The sequence below is a fragment of the Phodopus roborovskii genome, unplaced genomic scaffold, assembly GCF_943737965.1.
Source record: "Phodopus roborovskii unplaced genomic scaffold, PHOROB, whole genome shotgun sequence".
Classification (NCBI taxonomy): Eukaryota; Metazoa; Chordata; class Mammalia; order Rodentia; family Cricetidae; genus Phodopus; species Phodopus roborovskii.
Window position 1 is genome coordinate 6,862,114 of NW_026126599.1, and position 23,799 is coordinate 6,885,912.

The following is a 23,799-nucleotide window of genomic DNA, read 5'->3' on the forward strand; positions in this document are numbered from 1 at the left end:
TTAAGACAGGCTCTCCTACAACTTGGAACTAGGCTGGGAGCCAGCAAAAACCCAATAATCCTTCTGTCTCCACCTCCCACCATGCTGGGGATACAGGTAATGAGGGTGCTGGGGATTTGAATTCAGGTCTACATGCTTACGTACCAAATGCTCTTACTGAGCTTTTAAGTATTGTATTTTCCCTATCATGCCAGCCTCTCCATGGGGTCTTAGCTGCTTCTTTGTCCAATCGGTCGTCCCCCTCTCCCCCCATTGCTCACAGCCTCCTCTGTAGTTGTCATCAAGCCATGCTTTCTCATTTCAGCAGCTGGGCTGTGCCTCAGGCTGTCCTGACACAGGTTAGATGTTTATCTAGTTTCCTTTGGTTTCCTTATGTCACAGCAGGGAACTGGGACTAGGCCATAGCTCTGCAATCTGTACCAGGCCAGGGAGGTCTGGGGACAATGGCATGTAAAAATGAGACAATTTCCTACTATTTTTAATGTACATTTATTTGCAGGGAGGAATGTGCTTACCAAGGCATGTTGTGTATTGTCAGATGACAACTTGTGGGAGTCAAGATTTTCTCTGCCAAATGGGCCCTGAGAATCTTACTCTAGCCATGAGCCTCAGCAGCAAGCGCCTTTACCTGCTGAGCCATGCAGTCAGCCCCTTCCCACTTCAGTGAGCAGCTGGTTTCCAGAGTACCCAGGGGAGATGTCTTGTCTGCTCTGGTTGGTCATTTGTGTTCTTGTCTGAGACCATTTGAGAATCTAAACTGTTGTAGTCTATACCGTATTGCTGATGCTATTTTCTGAACACCCTCAACACAGACATACATGCAAACAAAATACCATCGCATATAAAAATAAACCAATCTTTAAAAAACAGTAGACCGAGTCCAGCAAAGTTGAGCTGTAGGCTAAGGCACCAGGGACCAGCAGCCATGGTCTCCCTTCCTGCTAGGCAGAAAAAGGGAAAAGAATCACCTCATAAAATTTCCTCTTAAGTAAAGTGTATTTGTAAAGTGAGCCCCAAAGAATTCTAACTGTTGCTCAGTTTCCATTTGAGCCTTTAGCTAACAACTTAGCTGCCAACATTAAACTAAATGAGGAAAATGATCAAAATCACTAGTTGAAACAGGAAATGGCTGTTTCCAGGCTGAGAGAAATCAGAGAGGGTGGAACTGTTTTTTCATTTTTAAACTTAGTGTATATTCTGAAAGATTACTAGGGGTGCTGGCTGCCCAAGCCTGGAGACCTGAGTTTGATTCCCAGAATCCCAGAGAAAGAGAGAACTGACTGCAAACAGTTGTCCTCTGGCCTCAAGTGCACTCTGTGGTATGTGGGATGCCCTCTGCCCCATCACATAATAATAATAGAAATGATAATAATACGTTTTAAAAGGAAATAATTAGTGGGCTAGAGAGGTGTCTCAGGTCAAGAGTACCTGTTGCTCTTGCAGAGGGTCAGGGTCTGGTTCCTAGCACTCACAATACTGGCTCACAACTGTTGTAACTCACTCCATTTCCAGGAGATGCAATGTCTTTATGACCCCTGAGGGCACATCGTGCTTGTAGGCAAAATAGTCGTACCCATAAAATAAATAGATTATATTTTAAAAGAGCAATTATTAAGGCTAAATATGTAGTAGAAGGTTTTGTCAGAACATATGAAACCCTGGGTTCCATCTTCAGTCTCCTACCCCCTCACATACATTCACATATACATATATACATACATACATACATACATACATACATACATACATACATACATACATACGGTGGCATTTGCCTGTGATCCCAGTGGAGGCAGGTACCTGACTAAACAGCAACTTTGAGGCCATCCCCAGCTATATGAGAAACCATTGTTGTATATATGGATTATTTTACTTTCATATTTTTTACGTGTAAATAAATGTGAGTAAATGCCATGCGCATGCAGTGCCAGCATAGACCAGAAGGTGGCACTGGACCCCTAAACTGGGAGTTAAAGGCAGTTGTGAACCATTCAATGTGAATGCCAGAAACTGAACAAGTGCTCTTGAGCCCTGAGCCATCTCTTTCTAGCACCTATATGGACTATTTTAGAGAGTAACCCAATTCAGTACTAACACTACATCAAGAAAAAGCTTGGGAGGCTCACACTTCCTGTTCAGACGTTCATCATTGGTTAGCAAGGTCTGAACTTGAACCATGGCACCGTCTGAACTATATGGCAGAAAGAAAAGATGGTTACAGCTCCTCTAGTACAGCGGGAACAGTGCCTGTCTGTGATTCTGGGCCTTAAAAAGCAGATGTGTGTGTAGGACAGGCAGTTAGCTCTGTCCTAGGCTGTGTGGGCAGCAGACAACCCAGCTCTTGGGTATAGATGTATCCATGGCCAGTATGGGTGTTCTGGGCCAGCAAAGACCCTTGGAGGAGAGGATCCTCTGGAGCAATAGGTCAGTCTCTAGAATATGGGGCAGGGCCGGGGCTGTCAGGATGGCCCTGTGTCCTCACAGTGGCCAGAGCCCTTCCTGCTCTAGGACATGTGTGTCAGAGGCAAATCCTTGGAGTTTTACTTGCAGTCTGTGCATTTTGTCCTCAACTGTGTATACATGTCTCCGGGAAATGAACGGGCCTTGTGAACAGCTGTGAAGCTGCTTGTCTGGCTCTGTGTACATGGCTAACCTTTGAACTCTCTTGGATGGCCTGATTTTTCACAGGCATTTGCTTTCAGTTGACTGTTTAGCCGAGATCCTTTTCTTGTGTTTGTGTGTGTGCATGCATGCTTGTATGTGTGTGTGCTCATGCATGCCTTGTGTGTGTGTGTGCACTCATGCATGCCTGTGCGTGCGCTCATGCATGCCTGTGCGTGTACTCATGCATGCTTGTGTGTACTCATGCATGTCTGTGTTTGTGCATGCTTGTGTGTGTATGCTTATGCATGCCTGTGCGTGCACTCATGCATGTCTGTGCATGCACTCATGCATGCTTATGTGTGTGCTCGTGCATGTGGTGACCAGAGCTCAAAGTCAGGTGTCATCCTTAATTGCTCAGCACACTTTTTTAAAGCAGGGTCTTGCTGAACCTGGAAGCTTACTTGTTTGGTTAGACCTGCAAGTCCTAGGGATCCTCCCATCTCTGCAGGCACACAGCCCCCTGTGCCTGGCTTTTCACATGGGTTCTGGTGATCAAATTCATGTTGGTGCAGCAAACATGTTACTAACTGAGCCATCTCTTCTGTGTGTGTGTGTGTGTGTGTGTGTGTGTGTGTGTGTGTGTGTGTATAGACACATATGTCTGTGTAGTCAGGTAGTCTCAGGTATTAGTGGTCACCTTCCACCTTGTTCCAGTCTCCTGTTTGCTGTTGAAGATGCCATGTGAGCTGGCCCACACATTACCCAGTAGTCTCCTGTCTCCACCTTTCATCTCTCCACAGGAGCACCTTGATTACAGACATGCACTATGTCCAACTATTACGTGGGTTTCAGGGATTTGAACTCAGATCCTTTCTGCAGGAACTACATTTTCTACCATTGTTTTTTCAGACTAGTTAAATTATTCGTTTGCAGATGTCTGTGTGCACGTGGATGCATGTGTGTGTGCCTGAGTGCACACCTGCCAATCTGCCTGTCTGGATGCCATATGTATGTTAGTAACCACAGAGCCCAGAAGAGGCCATCAGATCCCCTGGAGATGGAGTTAGAGGTGATTGTGAGCCACCTGATTGGGTGCTGGGAACTGACCCTCTCAGCCATCTCTCCAACCTGTTTGGGAATATTTAAAAACACATTTGAAGGATACAGATGACTTTACCTCTCTTTAGACTCTTTGGTATCTATTTACTTCCTTTACTTTGCTGACACTGGGGGCGGGGGTGGGTGCTAGGGTCCTAGCTGTGTAGCCCAGGATGGCCTGGCCTTCACTTTTCAGCCCTGGCTGTCTTTCCAGCCTTCAACTCCATGTGCAAGCCCCGAGTGCTGGAATCGGCAAGAGTCACTGTGCTCACACTGGTTTTAGCCTAGGTGTTTAACCCAATCATACAGTTCTCTTCAGAAGTCCCTTCCCCAGACCTGAGGCTCCTCCGTTTCCTCACACAGCTGCTGCCTCCTGGGCAGATTCTCATGGCCAGCCATGTCCTTCTTCAAAGGCCCTCTGGGCCTTCCCTGGGCCTCACACAGGGCTTCAGCCAATCCCGGTGTGGCTCAGCTCTCATTGTAGAAGGCTGACCGCTGATTGCTGGGACCTGCTGGGACCTTCTAGGAAATGTGCTCATCTGTACATCTCCTCCCCTTTGCCTTTTGAAAGCAGCTGCTTCCCTGAGACCAGAATCTGGGTCTGGAGCCCCAGAATGTTTTCTGTAGCTACTGTGTCTCCCACTGGGTTCCAAGTCAGGAGCTGAACTCTAGGTGACCCCAGGTGTCTGAGTGCTTCTCCTGAGACAGCTCAGTGAGCTTCCTCACAAGCCACCCCTTCTGACTTTTCAGATGCAGTTTTGCTGTATAACCCAAGATAGCTTTGTCTTTTTGTTTTGAGCCAAGTGTCTCACAGTGTAACTATGGCCTCATAGTCATACTGCCTCTGCTTCCTGAGTGCTATGATTAATAGGTGTGTGCCACCACCTGGCCTATTTGTGTTTGTGGGCATGCGTGCAGAGGTCAGACAACTTGTGGGTGTCAGTTTGCTCCTTCACTATGTGGGCTCCTGGGCTTGAACTTGGGTCCTTAGCAGTTTCTCAGCTTCTCCCACTGAGCCTATCTCCCTGGGCAGAGTTCTACTAAATGGCCTCCTGGCTTCTCACTTGTTTTTTGTTTCGGGGGTGTGTGTGTGTGTGTGTGTGTGTGTGTGTGTGTGTGTGTGTGTGTGTGTAACAGCCCTAGGTTTGTGTGTGTGTGTGTGTGTGTGTGTGTGTGTGTGTGTGTGTGTGTGTGTAACAGCCCTAGCTCCTAGCTGTTCTGGAACTCACTCTGTAGACCAGGCTGGCCTTGAACTCAGCAATCTTCCTGCCTCTGCCTTCTGAGCGATGACATTAAAGATGTGAGCCACCACGCCCGGTTGGTTTCTCACTTTTTAAAAGGCCATCACTTACTGAATATTACTAGACACTGTAATGAATGCTTCAGGACCCGTTTTTAAAAATACCAGCGTACTTTGTGGTGTGTCTGTATGTGTGCATGGGGACCTGGGAACTGAACTCAGGTCATTAGGCTGTGCACTCAAGCACTTTTGCCCACAGCCACATCACTGGTCCAATATTTTGGTTACTTTTTTTTTTTTTTTTTTCTTGAGATAGCGTCATGCGTCATGTAACTCAGGCTAACCTGACACTCCATTGGAAGCTAAGGATGAATTTGAACTCTTAATCATCCTGCCTCCCCTTCCCTCACGCTGGGATGACCTGTGTGCCACTGTTTTTGCACAAAGCTAATTGGTGTAATTTCTTCTCTCCAGAACACTTTGCTGCTGTCTCGTGAATAACATGAATTCAGAGGTCACCATCTTCCACAGCCACCTACCTGAGAACTGGGCCTGGGCACGCTGGGGCCTCCAGTGCCGTCACCGCCTGACATCCATGACTGAGTGATGTTTAGCACCAAGCTAGGCAGGCATGTAAAGACACCTTCACTGCTGGACCAAGGACAGGCCATTGGAGGAAGAGGTGACAGAATGGGGTCAGGTCATGCAACCTGTCCCCTCCTGTAGCAGAAGTGCCCACTGAAGCTGCACGAAGTAGGATCGAGGGGTGGAGTGGGAAGGGCATTATGGGTCATTGTGGCACCTTGGGCCACATCATGGGTGCTCAGGTAGGGCAAGATCTAGTCACTGTGCCTGCCAACACCAAGTGGGATGGCAGAGAAGGTGTGCCAGAGTGGAGAAGACTGGGGGGGGGGGCTATGTGGCTCTCAGTGGTGAAAAGTGAAAGCCTTCCCCATGTAACTGTTCTGGGTGAGGGATGCCAAACAGGCAATGCAAGTATGAAGCTTCCCCAAGACACCTACCCCTGGCCCTGCACAAAGCCCTGAGGCAATAAGCGAGCCTGACCTGGCCTGGGCATGTGGTGTGTGGCCAGGTTTGCCCAAAGCTTGGGGGTGTCTCCCTTCTGCAGTCCACTGCAGACATTTGGTTTTTCAGGCACAGTGACCCAATCATGTTCAGCTATGAACTGTAGGCCCAAGATGCCACCCCCTATGGCTGAGGCCACTGCCCTCAGCATTCCTGGTAGGCGGGGGAGGACAGGCGTAGATATGACATGACACCAGCCTGCCACTCTTCGTGAGATGCTCGGGCAAAGCAAGAACCTGAAAGCCAAGGGTTTTGTGTTCCCCTCATAGTTCCTGTATTAAAGGTTCAACCTTCGAGACAAGTCAGAGGTAAGCCCCTAGGAGGTGACTGGGTCGTGCTGGGGAACCCTCACAGAAGACCTCAGGGCATGATTATAGCTACTGTTTGAGTACAGCAAGGAGGCATTACTGATGCAATGATGCAGGCGTAGGGCTTTCCAGCAGTACAGAATCTGTTGGGGAACCTGAGCTTGGACTTCTCTCTTTATGCACAAGACACAGTCTGTAATGCTTTCTTACAGAGACAGAAGAGCCCAGACCCTCTGGAAAGGAGCAGAGTTCTAACTACCAAGTAGCTCCAACCCACACAGCACTTCCTGGTAAACTGTCTCGGGATGCTGCGAGGAGATGCATCACCACCTCAGAGGTGAGTACATGGTACTTTTGACTTGGGACAAGTTTACAACGATGGAATGTCATAGTTTTCCCAGAAGCACCTGCAGTAGGGAAGGGTCCTCAAAAAGTCAACCAGAGCATGGTGACCCCAGATTTCTGTAGATTGTAATAGAGTGCAACAGAGGTTTGTGTGCTGAAATTCTGGGCAGTCTTGTAAGGAATTGGCTAACCAGCTAGTGTGGTAGGCAGAGCGCCGAGGAAGGCACAATGCTGCCACCTCAAGTCCAAGGTGTCAGGGACAGATTGAACACTATATGGAGTCTGTTTAAGCACTGGTATTTCCATTTGTTTTCGCTGAAGTCCTAGCTTTGCCTTGTAGGCTGGACTTCATTGCTGGTGAAGCTAGGTTAAATACCACATCAAAGTAACAGATGCCAAAAGAAAATGTAAAGTTGTGAGTTTATTGCATATGTAACAAAATGAACCTGACCTCCCGGGTCCAGCCTGCTCTACAGTCAATATTTCATGTTCCCAGCTGGTTCCACAACTGCATTAAATAGAACTAGCATTTCTTTAAATACTTTTCAATTCAGACATAAAACAGAACATTAGTGTACAACTGTCACAAGTAAATGGGCAATAAAAACTGGGAGAGCAACTAGGGTAGCAGCAGCACTTCAAACAGGACCTTACAAAATAAATTAGAATACATTATAAACACATTTGAAAAATCCACACTGTTTCAGAAGGCTGCCATGTGGCCCCCACGTGGCTGCAGTAGGATGGGGTGTTTTCTCTGCAGAAGGTCAGTCCAGGGTCCGCCTATCCTGAACTTGACCATGTGGCCAAGCCAGTGTAGGGGTCAGCATCCCAGCATCCCATCGGGGGGCAGACTCTCCTAACAGAAAACAGGAGATTGCGACCCGCTGCCACCCCATTGCTGCAGCCTGCGCTTCCTCTGAAGCACTGCGAAGCAGAGTGGTGTTTGCTGCGTCCCTGAGTGTGGCTGCTGGCCGCTGGTGAGAGGAGCCTGGAAAGCCGGGCTCCTGAAGCATCTGGGTGATGTGGCGATGGGGGATCGTCTGGGGCCACCAGGAGAGGTGACAATTGAGATCTTACATGAAGGGGCTTCAGCCAGACCCAAAGCAGGGCAACCAGGAGCTTAGCCATGGGCCGGCCACACAGTGTCCTTTGAGGTGTTTCAGAAGGGCCTAACCATGGTAGACAGACAAGGAGGTGCAGCGGTACCAACACAGGACGGTGCTGCGCAGACAGATGCTCCGGGGGAGCTGGGACACTCAGAACTGGCAATGGGGTCCCACAGGCTATGCAAGCAGACTTGGAAGCCTTAGTGGTGGTCTGTGTGCCTACCAAAGTCAGCCCGAGGGCCCAACCTCTGGATCTTCCTCGGGACTCCTAAGGCTTGTCCCTTTATCACTCCCAATGTAACCACTCCAAAGCACAGGACCCTGGTTTCCTTCATCACTGCAGACTGGCACAGGGCGACAGCAACAGGCAGGGTTTCCAGTGTCCAAAGTGTCACTCTGCAGGCTCAGTTTGGTTCCCGTGGACTGGCTCTGGCTTAGGGCACAGACTTCCTCGCTTAAAATACTCCCAGCCATGAGGAGCGGGCTTTTAGGACACCCCAGAAGCATTAAGGTAGATGGAATACAGAGCCCTACTGGGGCAAGGCAGAAAGTGGACACTGATAAGGCCCCAGTCTGGCCTAGATGGTGGGACGGATTCAGTTTTTGTGCAGTGAGGTCTTCCTGTCCCCAAACTTTGAAACCTAGAGTGTGGCTGACTCACATTCTGAAGTACCAGTGGCCACCAAGTTGCCAAACCTCTTGGCCCAGTCACTTCAGAGCTGCTCCCAGAGCAAGCTGGACAGAAGCATCAGGAACAGCAGGGAAGCCCCTTCCTATCCCTAGCTTGAGGGTAAGCAACAAAAAGAACACAAAAGCCAGTGCCCAACAGGACCTTCCTCATATCCCACGTACAACTTGAACTCATGGCTGAACCTGAACCCCGGTACCAATGAAATGTCTTGCTAATGAATTACCCTGTTCTCACCCCCACCGCAAACAAAAATGACAAAACCACACATGGAAAGTCGGCTGCTGCTCTGCCTTCCACACCAGAGTTCAGCTGCCTGAATCCAGCCCCTCTATCAAAAGGGTCACCGCTTCTGAACACTTGTGCAAACTGAAAATGGTGTTAGAGACATGGTGTTAGGCTGGCTTTGGCCTTGCTCATCAGAAGTCGAAGGCTGAGCAAGCAAATTGAGTAGAACTGTTAGCATCACCATTGCCACTGGGGAAGAGGGCCATGTAGGGAGGTAAAGCCCCCACCCTGTTACCACAGGCTCCATCACACCCTGCTTTGTGCATAGCACCAACCCTGGGGAGCTGCATCAGGGGACCCCAGGTCAGCAGCTCTCCTGCTGTCCCATCCAGTGGCTGTGATGACAAATTGTTCGGTTAGTTTAGCTCTTAGCAATCCCCATATAAAAGTCCACTAACATTTTAAGACAGTCAGGGGCCTCCAGTCCCTGGTATGGGAGTCAGCTGGGCCCAGGGAATCTGAGCCTTTTGGCCATTCTTTGATTAGCTCCATGACATATGAGAATTTCAAACTGGGTAGAGAACACAACAAATGGAACTTTAAAGATTTTTTTTCCCCCTGTGCAAAACCATCTTTTCAGCCAGGATACCCTGGAAAGAAATACCCTGGGCCTCTAATCCCTTTACCTCTCAGAAGGGAAATGCATTCTGCCTTGAGCTTCCTGACCGGGTGGAATTCCAGCAAGCAGACACACAGTGATTTCCTGCTTGGAAATCCACCTGCTATCTGGAACACACTGCTAACAGGACAGCTGGAATTTAAGCTTGGTAAGCTATCGGCAGCTGCTGAACTTGAAAAGGGCCTTGAGGCTAAGCCGAGAGAGCCGGTACAGAGACCATGCAAACCCTCGGGCCCAGCTTGGCCCTGACCATGGGTTGATGCTCCCACAGCCTTCCCACCATGCCAAGGAGGCTGAGGGCAAAACCTGGCTGCGTTTTAGTGGATGGGTGATGGAGGGGTGGGCAAACAATAATAAAGGAGGGATAAATGGGTGGGAGCCACCTATGAAAGTCCCCTGGCCTGCCCTCCCCAAAGGAGGAGGGAGACGAGCCTTTTCCCTCGGGTTTCTGGGATCTCAGGCCTCAGCCCGCCATGCGGGAGGCGTGCAGACGCCATATGCTTTGGGTCTGGTGGTTGTGAAGGAGACTCTGCTGCCCCTGGCCACTCCTCACTCCACAGCGAAGCCACAGGTCTCCTCCACAGCTGTGAGCAGCTTCTCATAGAGCTTCTCATACGACTCATAGGGCGGGATGTCAATCCGGTTAAAGCTGGAAAAGGACAAAGGAGCCCGAGTCACTGCTGGGAGTCACCACACAGAGCAGGATGTGCTGTCTCAAAATCTACAAAATCAAATTTAAACTTGTACACTTCCTGCTTGTTTTCTCTCTGGGTGTGATTTCTCTACACTAGGAAGAACCCCTGGCTGGCCTGTGATTTGCACTGCTGACCATCAGCTAGCTCTCCTTCTGCCTACTGAGAGTCAGCCAGTCCTCTGCAAGAGTATGCTGCGGCTCAAAAGCAAAAGGGTGCCAAATCCTAGACAGGCGAGGTGGGTAGCAACCTTCCCACTTAAGAAACTCACTTCAAGTATTTGTACAAAGAGACACATCTATTGTCTCACAGTATTTTAAAAAGACAGTCAAGAAAAAGCAGTGGCCTGTGGATCACAGCCACTGAAGCAGGAATGGGGTTAGAAATGGAAGGAGCACATGCCATGTCATGCTGAGGCAGGCTTGGTGTCCTACATGGCCTGGGAATGATTGGATTAGTCCATCTTACAGATATAAACAAAAGCTGGGATAGACATAAATCGTTCCCTCCAAACCTCCTCCCTGGGTCAAAGGCAGCAGCTGAACCTTCTGTCCTATTACTTAGCATCCCAACAACCTTGGGAACTAGTGTGCCGAAGGAGAGGTAATGACTCCGAGGCTATCTTTAAACTCTTTGAACTACCAAGTAAGTAATCCACTGCGCAAAATGTTTTCAGTAAAGTTGTGGAGAAGGAAAATGAGGAGCCACACATCAGATAGTGTCTGTCCCTTTCTGATGGGTCCATGCACACACACAGCCACGGGTCATTCATGGGCCTTCAGACTGCACTCACAGGCAGCTGTCACTACATTCAAAATCCAGTTCACAGAGCAGTGACACGCGCACCCACTGACTCAAATACCTGTCTCGTCTGACTCTAGGTGTGATCTGAGGCTCTAGTGGAGATGACATGAAGGACGCATGACCCCACAGTGGCCAAACTTACCAGGTATGAGCCTTGGGTAAATTGTCTGTGTTGGCATCTATCAGGTGGATGGTGAAGAGCCGGGGCCCTGCCGCGCCTGTAGAACCTTACAAGACAATATTCTAGTTAATGAACTTCACAGACAAAGCCCGGGAGTGCCTGGCCAGGAGGCCCTGGGGCAGTGGGACTCATTCCTGAGCCTCAGGGACTTAGAGCCCCTGCATCTACTGTGCCCCGGAACCTTTCTGGGGATAGCTGAGACAGAGACTGGTTTGTCTCCACTCAAGTTAACAAAGCATCGGCCACTGGACCATTCCCTACTCCTGTCTTCCGAGATGCTTATGGCTTTTCCTAGTCCCCTGCTGCTGGGGTTACCAAGGCTGTTAGTCCATGCTGTGCCTACTACAGGTGTCACGCTCCTCAGCAGGACAAAGGCTGGCTGTGCTGAGGCAGGCTACTGAAAGGCAGTGCGGCCTCTTGGCCACTCAGCACCTGGCCTGTGTGCCTCCAGTGGAATGCCCCGCTCTATGGGACATTCATTCCTCTCTCCTGTGGGACCAATTGCTCCAGGATTGGATGAGGTCCCTGTCCCATTCCTGGCTGACACCCAAGCCCCTGTCTGGTCTTGGATAATGTTAGTAAGACCCTTGTGACAGCAGGGTTTTTTCTCAATGGGAACATTTGGTAAGCAGGCCTGCTATGGGAAGAAGTTGGAGGTAAGAAGAGAAGGGTGTGTGTGTGGGGGGGGGGGTCACAAAAATCTGAACCCTCACGAAAACTCACTACTTTAGTGGGCAGAGAATAAATCCCATGTCCTTAGTACATCTTAGTCATCCTGGTGTGTGAGGAGCAGCAAGCCCAGGCTTAGCAGATTATACTACAGACCAGTGCCGGAGAAAGCGCAAACTCCTCCTGCATCTGGGGAGGAGCCCTGCCACTCCTGCAGAGCCTCCTGCAGCCCTGCATCACTAGGGACATAAGGTGGACTCACTCAGTCTCTCAAGGCTGGTGAGGACTCCACACTTGCAGCAATTACGGAACACTTAAGCTCCAGTGTCCCCCACCTGACTCTCCACCAATCCACCAATCCCGTAGGTTGGTGTTAGGCAGTACTGCCTTGGGTTGTGAACACCAGAAGCTATTAGTAGCCCCTGCTGCTTCTGGACCATGGGATCCATGGGCCCAAAGGGAACTCCAGTATGACCCCACCCCTGCCAGGCATCCCAGGGCTAAGTACTTGTTAAGAGAACACTGGCCACCATCATTCATTCTCTAGTGGGACAGCCCACACTTCAATTCTTGTTCTTGCAGTCTAGGATAGAACATGGTAGTTAAACACCTGGGGGAATGACCCTAACTCCACCATCAGTCACCTTGCAGAGCCTTGAAGCCTTGGAGAGGAACTCGTGTGGATCCGGTCACGAACTGCAGGAGTCTGGCCCTCCTCTCCTCATCGAAGGTCTCCACCGCCTGCCAGAACCACCTCACGATGTTGCTGTCAGCCACACAATGCTTCAGGCGCGTGTTGGACTTCCAGTCATTCAGGTCTATCTTATCCAGCCCACCTATTATCAGCTGGGGAAGGGCATCAGGCTGGATGTTAACTCTCAGAGGCCTAAGACACCACCACCCAAGACTCGGCAGTGACCATGCAACTCCCAAGCCAAACAGCCATCACTGGGTTTCAACTGCTGCAGCTACCAGTGGGCTGATACCCCACAACCTCGGGGTGAGTTTGCTCGGAACCAGGGAAGAGTAACTGGGAATGGCTGACAAGGCGAGAACTCAACAGGCCATGTGGAGAACAAGGGGGACATGGCAGATGCTCATTCTAAACTCATGGCCTCACAGAGATGTTCCATTGCAAAGCTCATAGTCTCTTGGTAGGCAAATGGCTATGAGAACAAGCTGGAAGGCTCAGGCCACTTGGCACCAGGCAGAGCTGGCAAGGGATGAATGAGTCACTACTGTCCAAGTCCCCAACAATGACATGCTCTTAGTCTATTAATAGCCAGACTGGAGAGCAGAGAACTGGACTGAGAGAGACCTGCTGCAAAGGCTAGAGATCCTAAAAACCCAAGGCACAGACACCACCCAGTGTGTGACAAGCCAGAGCACCTGTCTCCAGCACTAAGCCCACTGCACACACACACACACACACAGGTTGCCAGTGGCCTCACTGTCTAGAGGGCCCAGGGTGCCTAGCACTTACCTCCAGTTCCTTCTGGTCAAAGGGCTTCAGTAAGTGTTGGGGAATGAGTTCATTAAACCCTTTCTGAAGCGCTAAGAACTGGGCTTCAATTCCTCTCATAAACCTCCAGTTTACATACAGCCTGAAAGGAAAAGCCACACACTGTAAGCGACTGTGGAGAGGCCATGAGCACTGTCCCCACAATGTGACAATACATCAAGTATGAAGTTAATATGGAACCTGCCGAGTGGGTGTCAGCCACCTCCCTGGTAGCTTTGTCTGTCTGGCCTTATCTTTAATTACTATTATTATTTTAAGTGTACGTGTGTTCTCCCTGCATATCTGCATCATGTGTGTGCCTGCTGCCAATGGAGGCGGGAGAGGATGCTAGATTCTCTCAAACTGGCTACAGACCGCTGTGAGCCACCATGTGGGTGCTGGCCCTCTAGAGGAGCAGCCAGTGCTCTTCACCACCCAATCAGCACGCCAGCACCTCATGTCATCTTTTTGAGACAGGGTTTCATGGAGCCTAGGCTGTCCTAAGCTCGATGGCCTGGAACTCTTACTGTCAGCGTTAAGGTCTGTGCCATCCATCCCACCTGGCTCTTCTGTCCTCCCCTCCCCTCCTCTCCCCACCCCCCTGGAGAAAGGGACTGAATTCAGTGTTGCTCAGAATGGTCTAGAACTACTCCTATGTCTGCCTCCCAAGTGCTGGACTTACAGGTCTGTACCACACACCATGCTACTCCGGCCTTTCTAACAAGGTACAGGTGAACCAGTTCTGGTTTTCTACTATAAAGGCAAGAGGACTTAGTGAGACCTGCTGAACTCCTGAGATTTCAGAGGGTCTGCACAGCCTGTGTGACAGTGTGACACAATCGCCAGCGCACATAACTCCCTCGGGTTGGAATTGGGATGCTAGAATGGACTCCTTGGGACACACTGGCAGCCACTGCTGACCCTGGCTTGCCACCTCTACATCGGGAGGCTGAGCTGTCACATGGAGTCTCCTACTATGGGTAACCCTGACCACACCTTCTGCTCACTCTGGGCTACCACTGAAGCTAGCCCTGCATTTTACCGGACATATTCCTTCTTGTTTTCCTCAGTTACAGGCACATTCCTGCCATTGGGTTTCAGTTCATGCTGAAGGATCCGCCCAAAAGCATTGTGCTCCACGCAGAAGGTATGGTCCAGCACTGGCGTGATGTCATTCTCTCTGTGGACACAGGCAAAGGCTGGTTAGGCCCACGTCAGAGAGTTCTAGGGGGCTGTGCTGGACACTGGCAGACACGGCTCACATTCTGTCCCTGTCTTTATGATTTTCATTCATGGTGGGGGAGAGTGGGGGTTACTCTCATCCTGTGACACCATGGGACACGAGGCCTGATTGCTCTGGGAAGAGGAAGCCTGTGAAGAGGCAGCAGAGTCCAAAGGACTAAGGCAGTGAAATGAGGGTTCTCCCTCCTCAGTGTAGTCTTTCAAAGGCCTCTGCCCCCCCCCCCACACACACACAAAATCCCTTGAAATGTCAGACTGACTTTATCTGCCCTACTTCACGACAATGGGAAAGACAGATTCCCCACAGGAAGCCCCCACCCCCAAGCCCTTCATGGTGGAGCATGCCAAGCCAGGGAAGGAGGTCCCAGGCCAGACACCACACAGCAGCTTCCCTGGCCTGTCTAGGGCTGGCCTTCCATCCTCATTAACTCTAAAGCGAAGGTAAACACTCATATTATCTTGATACTTTTTCTTGCCTGCTACAAATCACCTGAGAAACTGGGGATGCTCACCTCCCTCACTCCCTCCCACTCACACACACCAAGAAGGTTACTGGCATTTGTAATCAAACCTTAATTTAAAAAAACAAAAACAGCTTGTGAAAAGAAACCTGCTAAGCATCATTAAGAATATAAGTCAGTTAAAAGATTCTGTTAGATCTGTTTTGTTAATTGTAATTGCAATCCAGTGCTGGTGGTTGTTATAGTTAAGCTTTGTTACTCTCATCTAGTTTCACACCTATTCACCCAAAGCATGTGCACACACAACAAACACACCAGGAGCTGGTGCAGGATGTTGACACTTACAAAATCCACACCAAACTCTTATGCAGTTCTGGGTCCACCGACTCCAGATCTGACAGCTGGATGGGTTTTCCCAGGAGCTGCTTGTAGAATGGAACTGTGAAGCCCCCATTTATGTAGTGTCCATGGAACACAGCCAGACCCATGATGCGACCCACAAAGTGGAAGTAAGACAGATGGTCCTGTAGGGGGCACCAGAGAACAGCAAGTCATTAGAGGATGAACTGAGGGCATGGGCACGGTTCCCAGGCCTCTGGAAGTAACAGTGTATACTCAGCTGCCCATCACCCACTGTGGCCAGGCAGGATACCGCTGCCATTTAGCTTCATGTTTACAGGGCATTTCTCTTGTTTTGAGACTCACTTCTAACTCGGGTGGGATTGGAACTGGCAATCCTCCTGCCTCAGCCTCCAGAGTACTGGGATGCAGGTATGTATCACTGTACCCTAGCCGTGTGTGTGTGCGTGCGTGCGTGTGTGTGTGTGTGTGTGTGTGTGGTCTCATCCTAAGAACTCAGCCTGAGATAAAGTGACAATGTGGAGACTTCCCCACAATTGACAGTGCTGTCTCTCTTCCTCAACTGAAGAGGTTCTGGTTACTAAACAGAAGGGTCTGGTTGAAAGTTCATTCACGTTGTGTGTGTACATGTGGAGGTGTGTGCATCAAAATCCAAGGTCACCTTCATTCCTCAAGTGCTGTCCACTGTATTTTGAACCAGGATCTCTCATGGAGCCTGGATCTTATAAATCAGGCTGGCCAGCCATCAAGTTCCAGGGATCACCCATCTCCACCTCCTCACAGCACCCACTCCATACCTAGCTTTTTTGGGGGAGGGAGTTTGCTTGGTTTTTTATGACACAGGGTCTCTTTACATAGCCTTGGCTGTCCTGGAATTAGCTCTTGTAGATCAGGCTGGTCTTGAACTCACAGAGCTCTGCCTGCCTCTGCCTCCCCCAGTAAGTGCTGGGATTAAAGGCTTACGCCACCACCCCCAGCCACAATTGGCGTCCTGGTGGAATCTGCAGTCTGAACAGGTCTTTAGTTTGTGTGGATGAGCCATCTTCCCAGCCACAGGTTTATTTGTATTGGAATTCCCTACTAAAGTGAGTCCCTAATTCCAATTTTGTGGCCTTGTGATACTGGATGTAATCCCACAGAAATCCACCATGGTCTTAAACCCACCCATGGATGTGTCTCATACACCACATGCTGAGTATTCACATTTGTGGCCTAAAGAGCTAATTATGGAACTTTTCCAATTTTGATCAGGGTATGGACTTGGTAACCTAGCTCTTAAGATGACATCAAAAATAAAAACACAAGATTTGTCACCAAAACAACCCCCCCCCAAAAAAAAGATAACATAACATGCTGTGGCCCAGAGCAGCTCAGAGCCACAGCCCTCTGTCTACATAGCAGGCCCATTCTAGGATTGGCTGAAATCCAGGTTGGAACCAGGTTCTGCAAATTGACGCTCCCACCCCTGCCCCGAACCCTCCTCAGCATCATCTCCAAGTTACCAGGGACTGGTGGAAACCAGATTTGCCTCAAAAACTCCAGCTAGATTCCTAAAATCTCCATTGGGAACACTCACAGGGTTGACGGAAGAATCTGGGTTGATTTGCAGTGTGTAAATATTGTCCGTGGAATACTGGAAGAGTCCATAATATGGATTCAACATTTCATGGCACAACAAATACAGCCACTCCCTGGGAACAAAAACAACACGACTCACATGTGTGTTTCATTTCAGCTAATATATCATTTTCCAGACTTTTAAAGGTATGTGTAAATGTATATGCCACGTGCCTACAATGCTGTGCCCAAGGAGGCCTGAAGAGGGCATCAGATCCCTGGAGCTGGTTACAGGAGGTTATGAACTGCCATGTGATGCTAGGAACCAAGGTAAGGTCCTCTGCAGGGACAGGAAGCGCTATAGTAAAGGCTATAGTAAAGGGTTTCACAGAAGGGAACAGCTCAAGCTTTAGGGAAGCGGAAACTTCATGAACAACTCTGCCCTTTTCATTTCCTGCTCAATTCTTCATTTAGACCACACACGGACCACCTTCCTTTTTAATGTTTTACTTGTGTGCACATGTGTACGTGTTCATGTGAAGGGTAGAGGTCGACCTCAGCTGTCTTCCTCAGTTGCCCCAGGTCGCTCCTGTCTCTGCTGCCCCAGCCACTGTGCTGGGCTTTTCCATAGGTTCCAAGGCTTGAGCTCAGAGCCTCCTGCTTTCAGGGCAAACACTTTACAGCTGGAACCATATCCGCAGCACTTATGTAATGTAAAAAAACTAGACGAATCTAAAAACATTAGAGAATGCTAAGAGTTTTAGAAATCTGGAGGGATTTCTCAACCAACATATTGGCCAACTTATTTTCTAAATTCCTTTAATGCTTGGATCACTTTACTCTTTAAAATAAAAAATCCCAAACCCAAAGCAGCCAAACACAATAACCACTTCCACTGGAAACCAAGTCAAGGCGGTGGTGGAGCTGCAAGGCACCCTACTGTGGGATGGGTTCAGTCCTGCAGACACCCCGCAAAAATCTAGTGGCTGGCTACTTCACTGCTGTGACCTTTCAGCTTTCACGGCCTAATAGCTGACTCTGGGTTTTATTTTTGAGACTAATCAGAATTTGCACTACACTCCTGTGCACAGCAGGTGTTTACAGGGCCTTTCTAGAACTGCGGATCTGGCCATGAACCAAACAAAGTTTCTCACCAAGTGTAGCTACTGTCAGGGGACACAGACAAATGGAAACTCATAGTCACACAACTGATCCACAGGCAGAAGCCAAGAGAGAAGTGGCTGGGATCATACAGCAGAGGCTGCTCATGCAACACTCAGGCTGGAGAATCACAGAAGGAGCAGGCAGGTCTCCAAGGAGATGGCTGCCAAGTGTTGTCCCGGTGATTTTCAAGTTTATGGGGACAAGGAAGACAAGCCTGGTTTTAAAAAGAAGCCAGGTGTGGTAGTTCACACCTGTGATTATAGCACTCAAGAGGCTGAGGCAGGAGAATTGCCTTAGGTTCAAGACTGGTCTATAATATGTATGGAATTCTGGGATATAGGAATGAAAAGGAAGGAGGAATAGAGAGGGAAGGGTGGGGGAAGAATCCATAGACAAGTAAATTCTAAAGGGCCAAATAGTATTCTGTAAGAGTAGGGTGCTGAGAGAGCTCAGTGGTTAAGAGCACTGACTGCTCTTGCGGGGGACCTGGGTTTGATTTCCAGCTCTAGAGGCCTCACAACCATCTGTAACTCCAGTACCAGGGGAATCTGATGCCCTCTTCTGGCTTGTGTCATACTGCATGCCATGGTGCTTAGACACACATACAAGCAAAACAGTGTCACATAAAGTGAATTAAGCCTTTAAAAAGAAAAGCATTTCAGAGGAGCTTGAGTGGCAGACATGGAAAACTGAAGACAGCCCAATAGTAGAGCAGAAGTTAAGCCTTCTCCTTGCTGCCCAGAGTCCATGTCTGTGACCAGATCCCTAAACCAGAAGGTAGCAGCCTGAACCTGACCACATGGAGGCATCTGGAACTAACAGTTGAGAAGCCCTTGACTCAAAAGTAAAAAGGGGCTGGGCAGGAAAAAGAGGCTTTTCATTATTCTTTTTAAATGATCAGATTGCCAGCACCTTTTAAAACTGCCCTCATACAAGCACAATTTACACACGTGTCCCACCCCCGATGCTGCAGTGAGAAAAGCCAGGCTGTCTCCATGTTAAGTTCAGGAGAGGACCTTGGAGTTCTGTGTTCAGACACATGAGCTGAAGAGGGAGTGTGCATCGAAGTGTAATCCTGACTATGCCAAGTAAATGAAGTGACAATCATAAATCTTCTAACGGGTGACATCAGCAGCTCAAGTCAGCAGAGGAGAAGCCTGAGTGTCCCATGGGGATGCTGGCAGTGCAGCAGGCATGCTCCACTGTGGCACTTGGGAAGTGCCGTGACAATGACCTAAGAAGTCTCATGTGAGGAAGAGGGATAAATGAGCTCACCGTGCCACTCCACCATAGTCCAGACCTTCCTCCCCCCGGAACTTCACCATCAGGCGCTTCTTGAGGTCCTTCGGCCGCATCTTCATGATCTGGCGATATGACTCCTACACATCAAAGCCATGGGTTCACAAAGAAAAATAAGGAGGGGGGGCACACTAGGGAGAAAACCCAGGATACTGCAATACACTAGACAAGTTTGCAACTGAGCCACACACCAGCCCCTCACTGGGGGATTCTAGGCAGGTGATCTACCACTAAACAATATCCCTGGTCCTTGTTTACTTTTGCATTATGAGATAAGCTCTCACCAAGTTTCCTTAACTGGCAAACTTCCTTGGGTAGTAATTTCTGCCAAGTGTTTCCACATATGTGGGCAGGTGAAGCCCAATCAAAGCTAAGATTTTTACCTCATGACCTGTCTTTTCTTTCAGAAAAGGCCCTAACCACGTAGTATTTTGACTGCCAGGAACTAGTAGGGGCCAGAACCTGTTCCTAGAGACAAATCCAGGGCCGAATGGCCATGCCTTGTCTCTGAGAAGGAAGTGCGCTAGCTGAAACCCTGGAAGGAGTGAGTGGGTATGAGAACACCCAGGCTGAGAAATGACCTACATCTGCTCAGGGCCAGCTGAGCAACCAGATCCTGCACAGCTCTGTGTTCTCCCCCCCAGAAGCCCCTGAGCACTTAAAACTTGTCGGAAACAGAAACGCAATTCTACTCAGCACGAACCTTGGTCCCGACAAACCTGCATCTCACTAAACAGTAAAACTGATCTCTTGGGAGGGGAGGATCTTTGCTAGCTATACTAATTTTGAAGGGTTCATATATGCACTATACAGAGAACTCAGAAAAACTGCACGGGGAGTCCATTTCTGCCCTCGGAGTGGTAGACATCAAGAACACAAATAAATGCTGCTAAGAATGTGGAAGTGCAAACTGGTCCAGGAACCATGGAAGTCAGTCAGTCTGGAGGTCTCTCAACCAACCATGGCTTGATTGACAGTGTGCTGTGCATGAATGTCAGATCTCTGAATGCGAAGGGTTACATAATAAGTCATCACTGCTTATTCACAACAGCTAAGCTATGAAGCCAACCTAGGTGTCCAACAACAGGGGACTGGATAAAGACTGTGTGCTATGTATAGACACTGGAAAATTTTTATCTGTAGAATGAAGTTATGTCATTTGCAGAAAAGTAAGAGCAACTGGAAGCAATGATAGTAAGGAAATTAAACCTGTCTTAGAGAAATATCACGTTTTCTCTCATATACAAGATTCCTCGATTTCATAGATACATAAAATCATATACATATCTGTGAAGTATTAAGGGGAACAAGAAGACTGTGGGAGGCCAAGACAGCAGAGGGCAGAGGCTGGGAGAGAGTGGTGTGGCGAAAAGTGTGAAAATGTCCTCCTGTAACAGGACACTGTATGAATATCCGCAATGAAAAAAATCCTTTCTGAGACAGGTTCTCACTGTGTAGACCAGACCGGCCTCAAACTCACAGAGATCCCCCCTGCCTTTGCCTCCCTAGTACTGGGATAAAAAGCATGTGTTACTACATCCTGTTACAATAAAAGCTAAACAGGAACAAATCAGTACTAAGCAGAAAGCAGAGTCCACTGAGATGGTGCAACTTATTTAACACAAGCCTCCCTGCTTGTTTCTCCAAGGTGCTACATGATTTAACAAGACGTAATTCTTTACCTCAAATATTTCTTCTCTGGAAACTTCTATTCGACAATGACCTGCTTGGGGCTGCTGAAGAGAGAGTTCATGCCTGAGAACTTTGAGCTTCTGAACTAAATCTCTCTCGTATCTCTGGGCAGGAAGCTCCTCATCCTCCATGGAGCCCTCGCTGGGCAGCTGCAGCGGCTGGCTGGGCTCCTTGAGTTGGCACTGGTGACTGCAAAGAAGAGAGACAGCCTGACATCACTGGACAGGCCAGAGAGCTGCAGGCCAGACCAGCATGGACTCAGGAGACCCAGAAGGCTCTTCTGACGGCAGGCCTGCTCTGATGAGTGACAACTCCTGAGAGCCGGCATCAGCCCAACACAGGTCTGGGTACAATAAAGGAGATAGATACTCCAGTTCCAAGCTCCAAGCAGTCATTTCTTGATTCTCAACCTGACCACACTTGGAATGTACTAAAACCCAAATAGCTGGGCACATCTGTGAGTGTGTTTCTTTTCCTTCCTTCCTTTTTTTCTTTTATTTTTAAGGAAATCACTTGAAGTGGGAGGACCCACTTCTAATCCGGATTTTTGAGGAGGGAAGCTCCACCTTTAATCTGGGCCACACCTCCTCCTGGCAGCCTAAAGGAAGCTTGCTCTCTCTTCGCCTGCTTGCACTGGCTCTCACTAACACAGTCATCCCTTCACCGGCATTAAAGCCTCCATCTTTGAGATTCCAGTGTATACTGAAGACCAGATGAGACACCCAGCCTTGTGGACTGAACAGCTACTGGATTCTTAGACCTTCCATTCATAGGCAGCCATTGTTGGACTAGCTGGACCACAGCCTACAAGTCATTGTAATAAATCACATGTGCGTGTGTGCGTGTGCACACACGCACACGCACACACACACAGAGTAAGTTTTGTTCCTCTAAAGAACCCTGACTAATATAGTCTGCTACATTATTAGAGAAAATTACAACAGAAATTGTCTGAGTGTCGTGCATCTATCTATACGTGCCATTGATACCAGCTGGCAGGATGAAATGAAGCTGGCGGGGGTCTGTGATGGGATCACTGGAAGCCAGACCAGAAGTAAAGAGCAGACAACGTGTGGCATCCACCCCCATTTTTGATCAAGATTCCCAGCCCTGTCAACTAAGAACAAAGATGAGTGGCGGGACTAGAGCCAGTAGGGGCGTTGTGACATTTGCTTTATTCAAGTTTTACCACTCACATGAGCCACACTGCAGAGCTCTGTGTAAAGCTGTGTCTGTATGTGGCACAAAAGATCAAATCCATTTCCAAGGCACAGGAATAGCCCCCAAGCAACACCACCACCATCAGGCCTTTATAAGATGTGCTGTCCAAGTTTCGCTGGAGAGCCTCTTCCTGCCATCACCGCAGTGACCTTCATATAGGATTCTTGTAGGAAAAGGGTGCAACAATGGGAGCCTTAGTAACAGCCACGCTAATCTCAGGGTTTAAATTGTGTCACCGTCCATCAATTACCCACCTTACTTGGCTTATGCCCACTGTCAAGCAAACACTGCAGTAGATACATTAAGTATTGGTGTGGGCCTGAGGGAATGGCTCATCGAGTCAAGTTTTTGCTTTGCAAGCCTGAGGATATGAGTTCAGATCCCCAGATCCCAAGTAAAAACCCAGGTGTGCTTATCTGTCACTCTACTGCTGGGGGTGGAGCCAAGCAGATCCTTGGAACTTGCTAGCCAGCTAGACAAGTCAAAAAGATGAGTTATGGGTCACTCTGCTCAAAAATTGGAGAATGATAGAGGGAGAACTCAACACTGACCTAGAACCTCTGCAAACACCACACCACTGTTGAGCACTTGCTCTCTCTCTCTCTCTCTCTCTCTCTCTCTCTCTCTCTCTCTCTCTCTCACACACACACACACACACACATACACACACACACTCACTCACTCAAACAAGGAAGCATCCAATTATAAAGTAGAGGCCAGCAAAGATGTTAAGGTCTTACTTCATGATGTGGTGAAGCCGTGGGTCTGTAAACTGGGTTGTCCTATTATTGTGATCTACAAAATAGATTCTTCCCGACACTGTACTTCTGACTTCCCAGCCTGGAGGCAGCGGCCCAAGTTCATCACAGTTCACACTGTTAAGGTCTCTAGCAAAACGGAACGTATAGAGAGCTTTATCCCACTGAGAACCAAGAAGCAGACCAACTTGAGTGCCAGCAGCCACAGAGGTCTCCTAGCAAGGTACCCATGTCCCTGTCACACTGCTACTCGTGCCAACCCCAGTAAGTCTAAACCTCTGACCTACAAATGGCAGCATCACCTGACAGTAAGAGAAGACCTCTCAAGTGTTCGTGCCCACCAAAGGGAGTGGGGCTACCCCAGGAACAGCTCTCCTCACACAACAGAGGGCACACTAGCAGGAAGCGCCTGGCTCCCATTAGGAAGCTCTTGGAAGTCACTACTCAAAGCAGATGCTTGGTGTAGCAGATTCCTCCACTGAGAAGTTCCTGAGGGCCCCACACTCTGGGAAGAACACAGAGCATGCACTCAATGGCATGGTGGCCCACAACAAGGCAACCCCATGATCAGCAAGTGCTCTCACTTTGGCACCTTGATAACCTCACTGTGATCTAGTCAGAAGGGACAAGCATACCTGATCAAGACACCTTAGGGATTAACACAGACGCCTGTCATTTCTGACAATGCATACCGAGAGGCAGTCATTTACAGGAAATATTCCCAGGCAAATGACAGCCTCTGAATAGTAAATTCAACACCAAAGATAGGAAGCTGGTTCTTGGGGAACAAATCGTGAATAAAAAGGAAATGAG

At 48.9% G+C, this 23,799-nt stretch overlaps 1 protein-coding gene across 4 annotated transcripts in view; it reads right to left on the reverse strand.

The window, feature by feature from the left end:
• Positions 1-7,082: 7,082 nt before the first annotated feature.
• The window catches only part of Smurf1 (SMAD specific E3 ubiquitin protein ligase 1), an 85,310-nt gene continuing 68,593 nt past the window's right edge, over positions 7,083-23,799 (reverse strand). For 2 of the 4 annotated variants that reach the window (XM_051205457.1, XM_051205455.1), the window contains 10 exons: positions 22,969-23,115; positions 20,998-21,196; positions 19,292-19,395; positions 16,872-16,986; positions 15,281-15,459; positions 14,275-14,412; positions 13,215-13,335; positions 12,376-12,577; positions 11,024-11,099; positions 7,083-10,034 (listed from right to left, as the gene is read on the reverse strand). In XM_051205457.1, the coding sequence (XP_051061414.1) occupies positions 9,935-10,034; positions 11,024-11,099; positions 12,376-12,577; positions 13,215-13,335; positions 14,275-14,412; positions 15,281-15,459; positions 16,872-16,986; positions 19,292-19,395; positions 20,998-21,196; positions 22,969-23,115 (1,381 nt within the window). In that variant the 3' untranslated portion in view covers positions 7,083-9,934. Of the gene's footprint in view, positions 10,035-11,023; positions 11,109-12,375; positions 12,578-13,214; positions 13,336-14,274; positions 14,413-15,280; positions 15,460-16,871; positions 16,987-19,291; positions 19,396-20,997; positions 21,197-22,968; positions 23,116-23,799 lie in introns of all 4 variants that reach the window. The other 2 variants (XM_051205456.1, XM_051205454.1) reach the window with 1 other exon arrangement.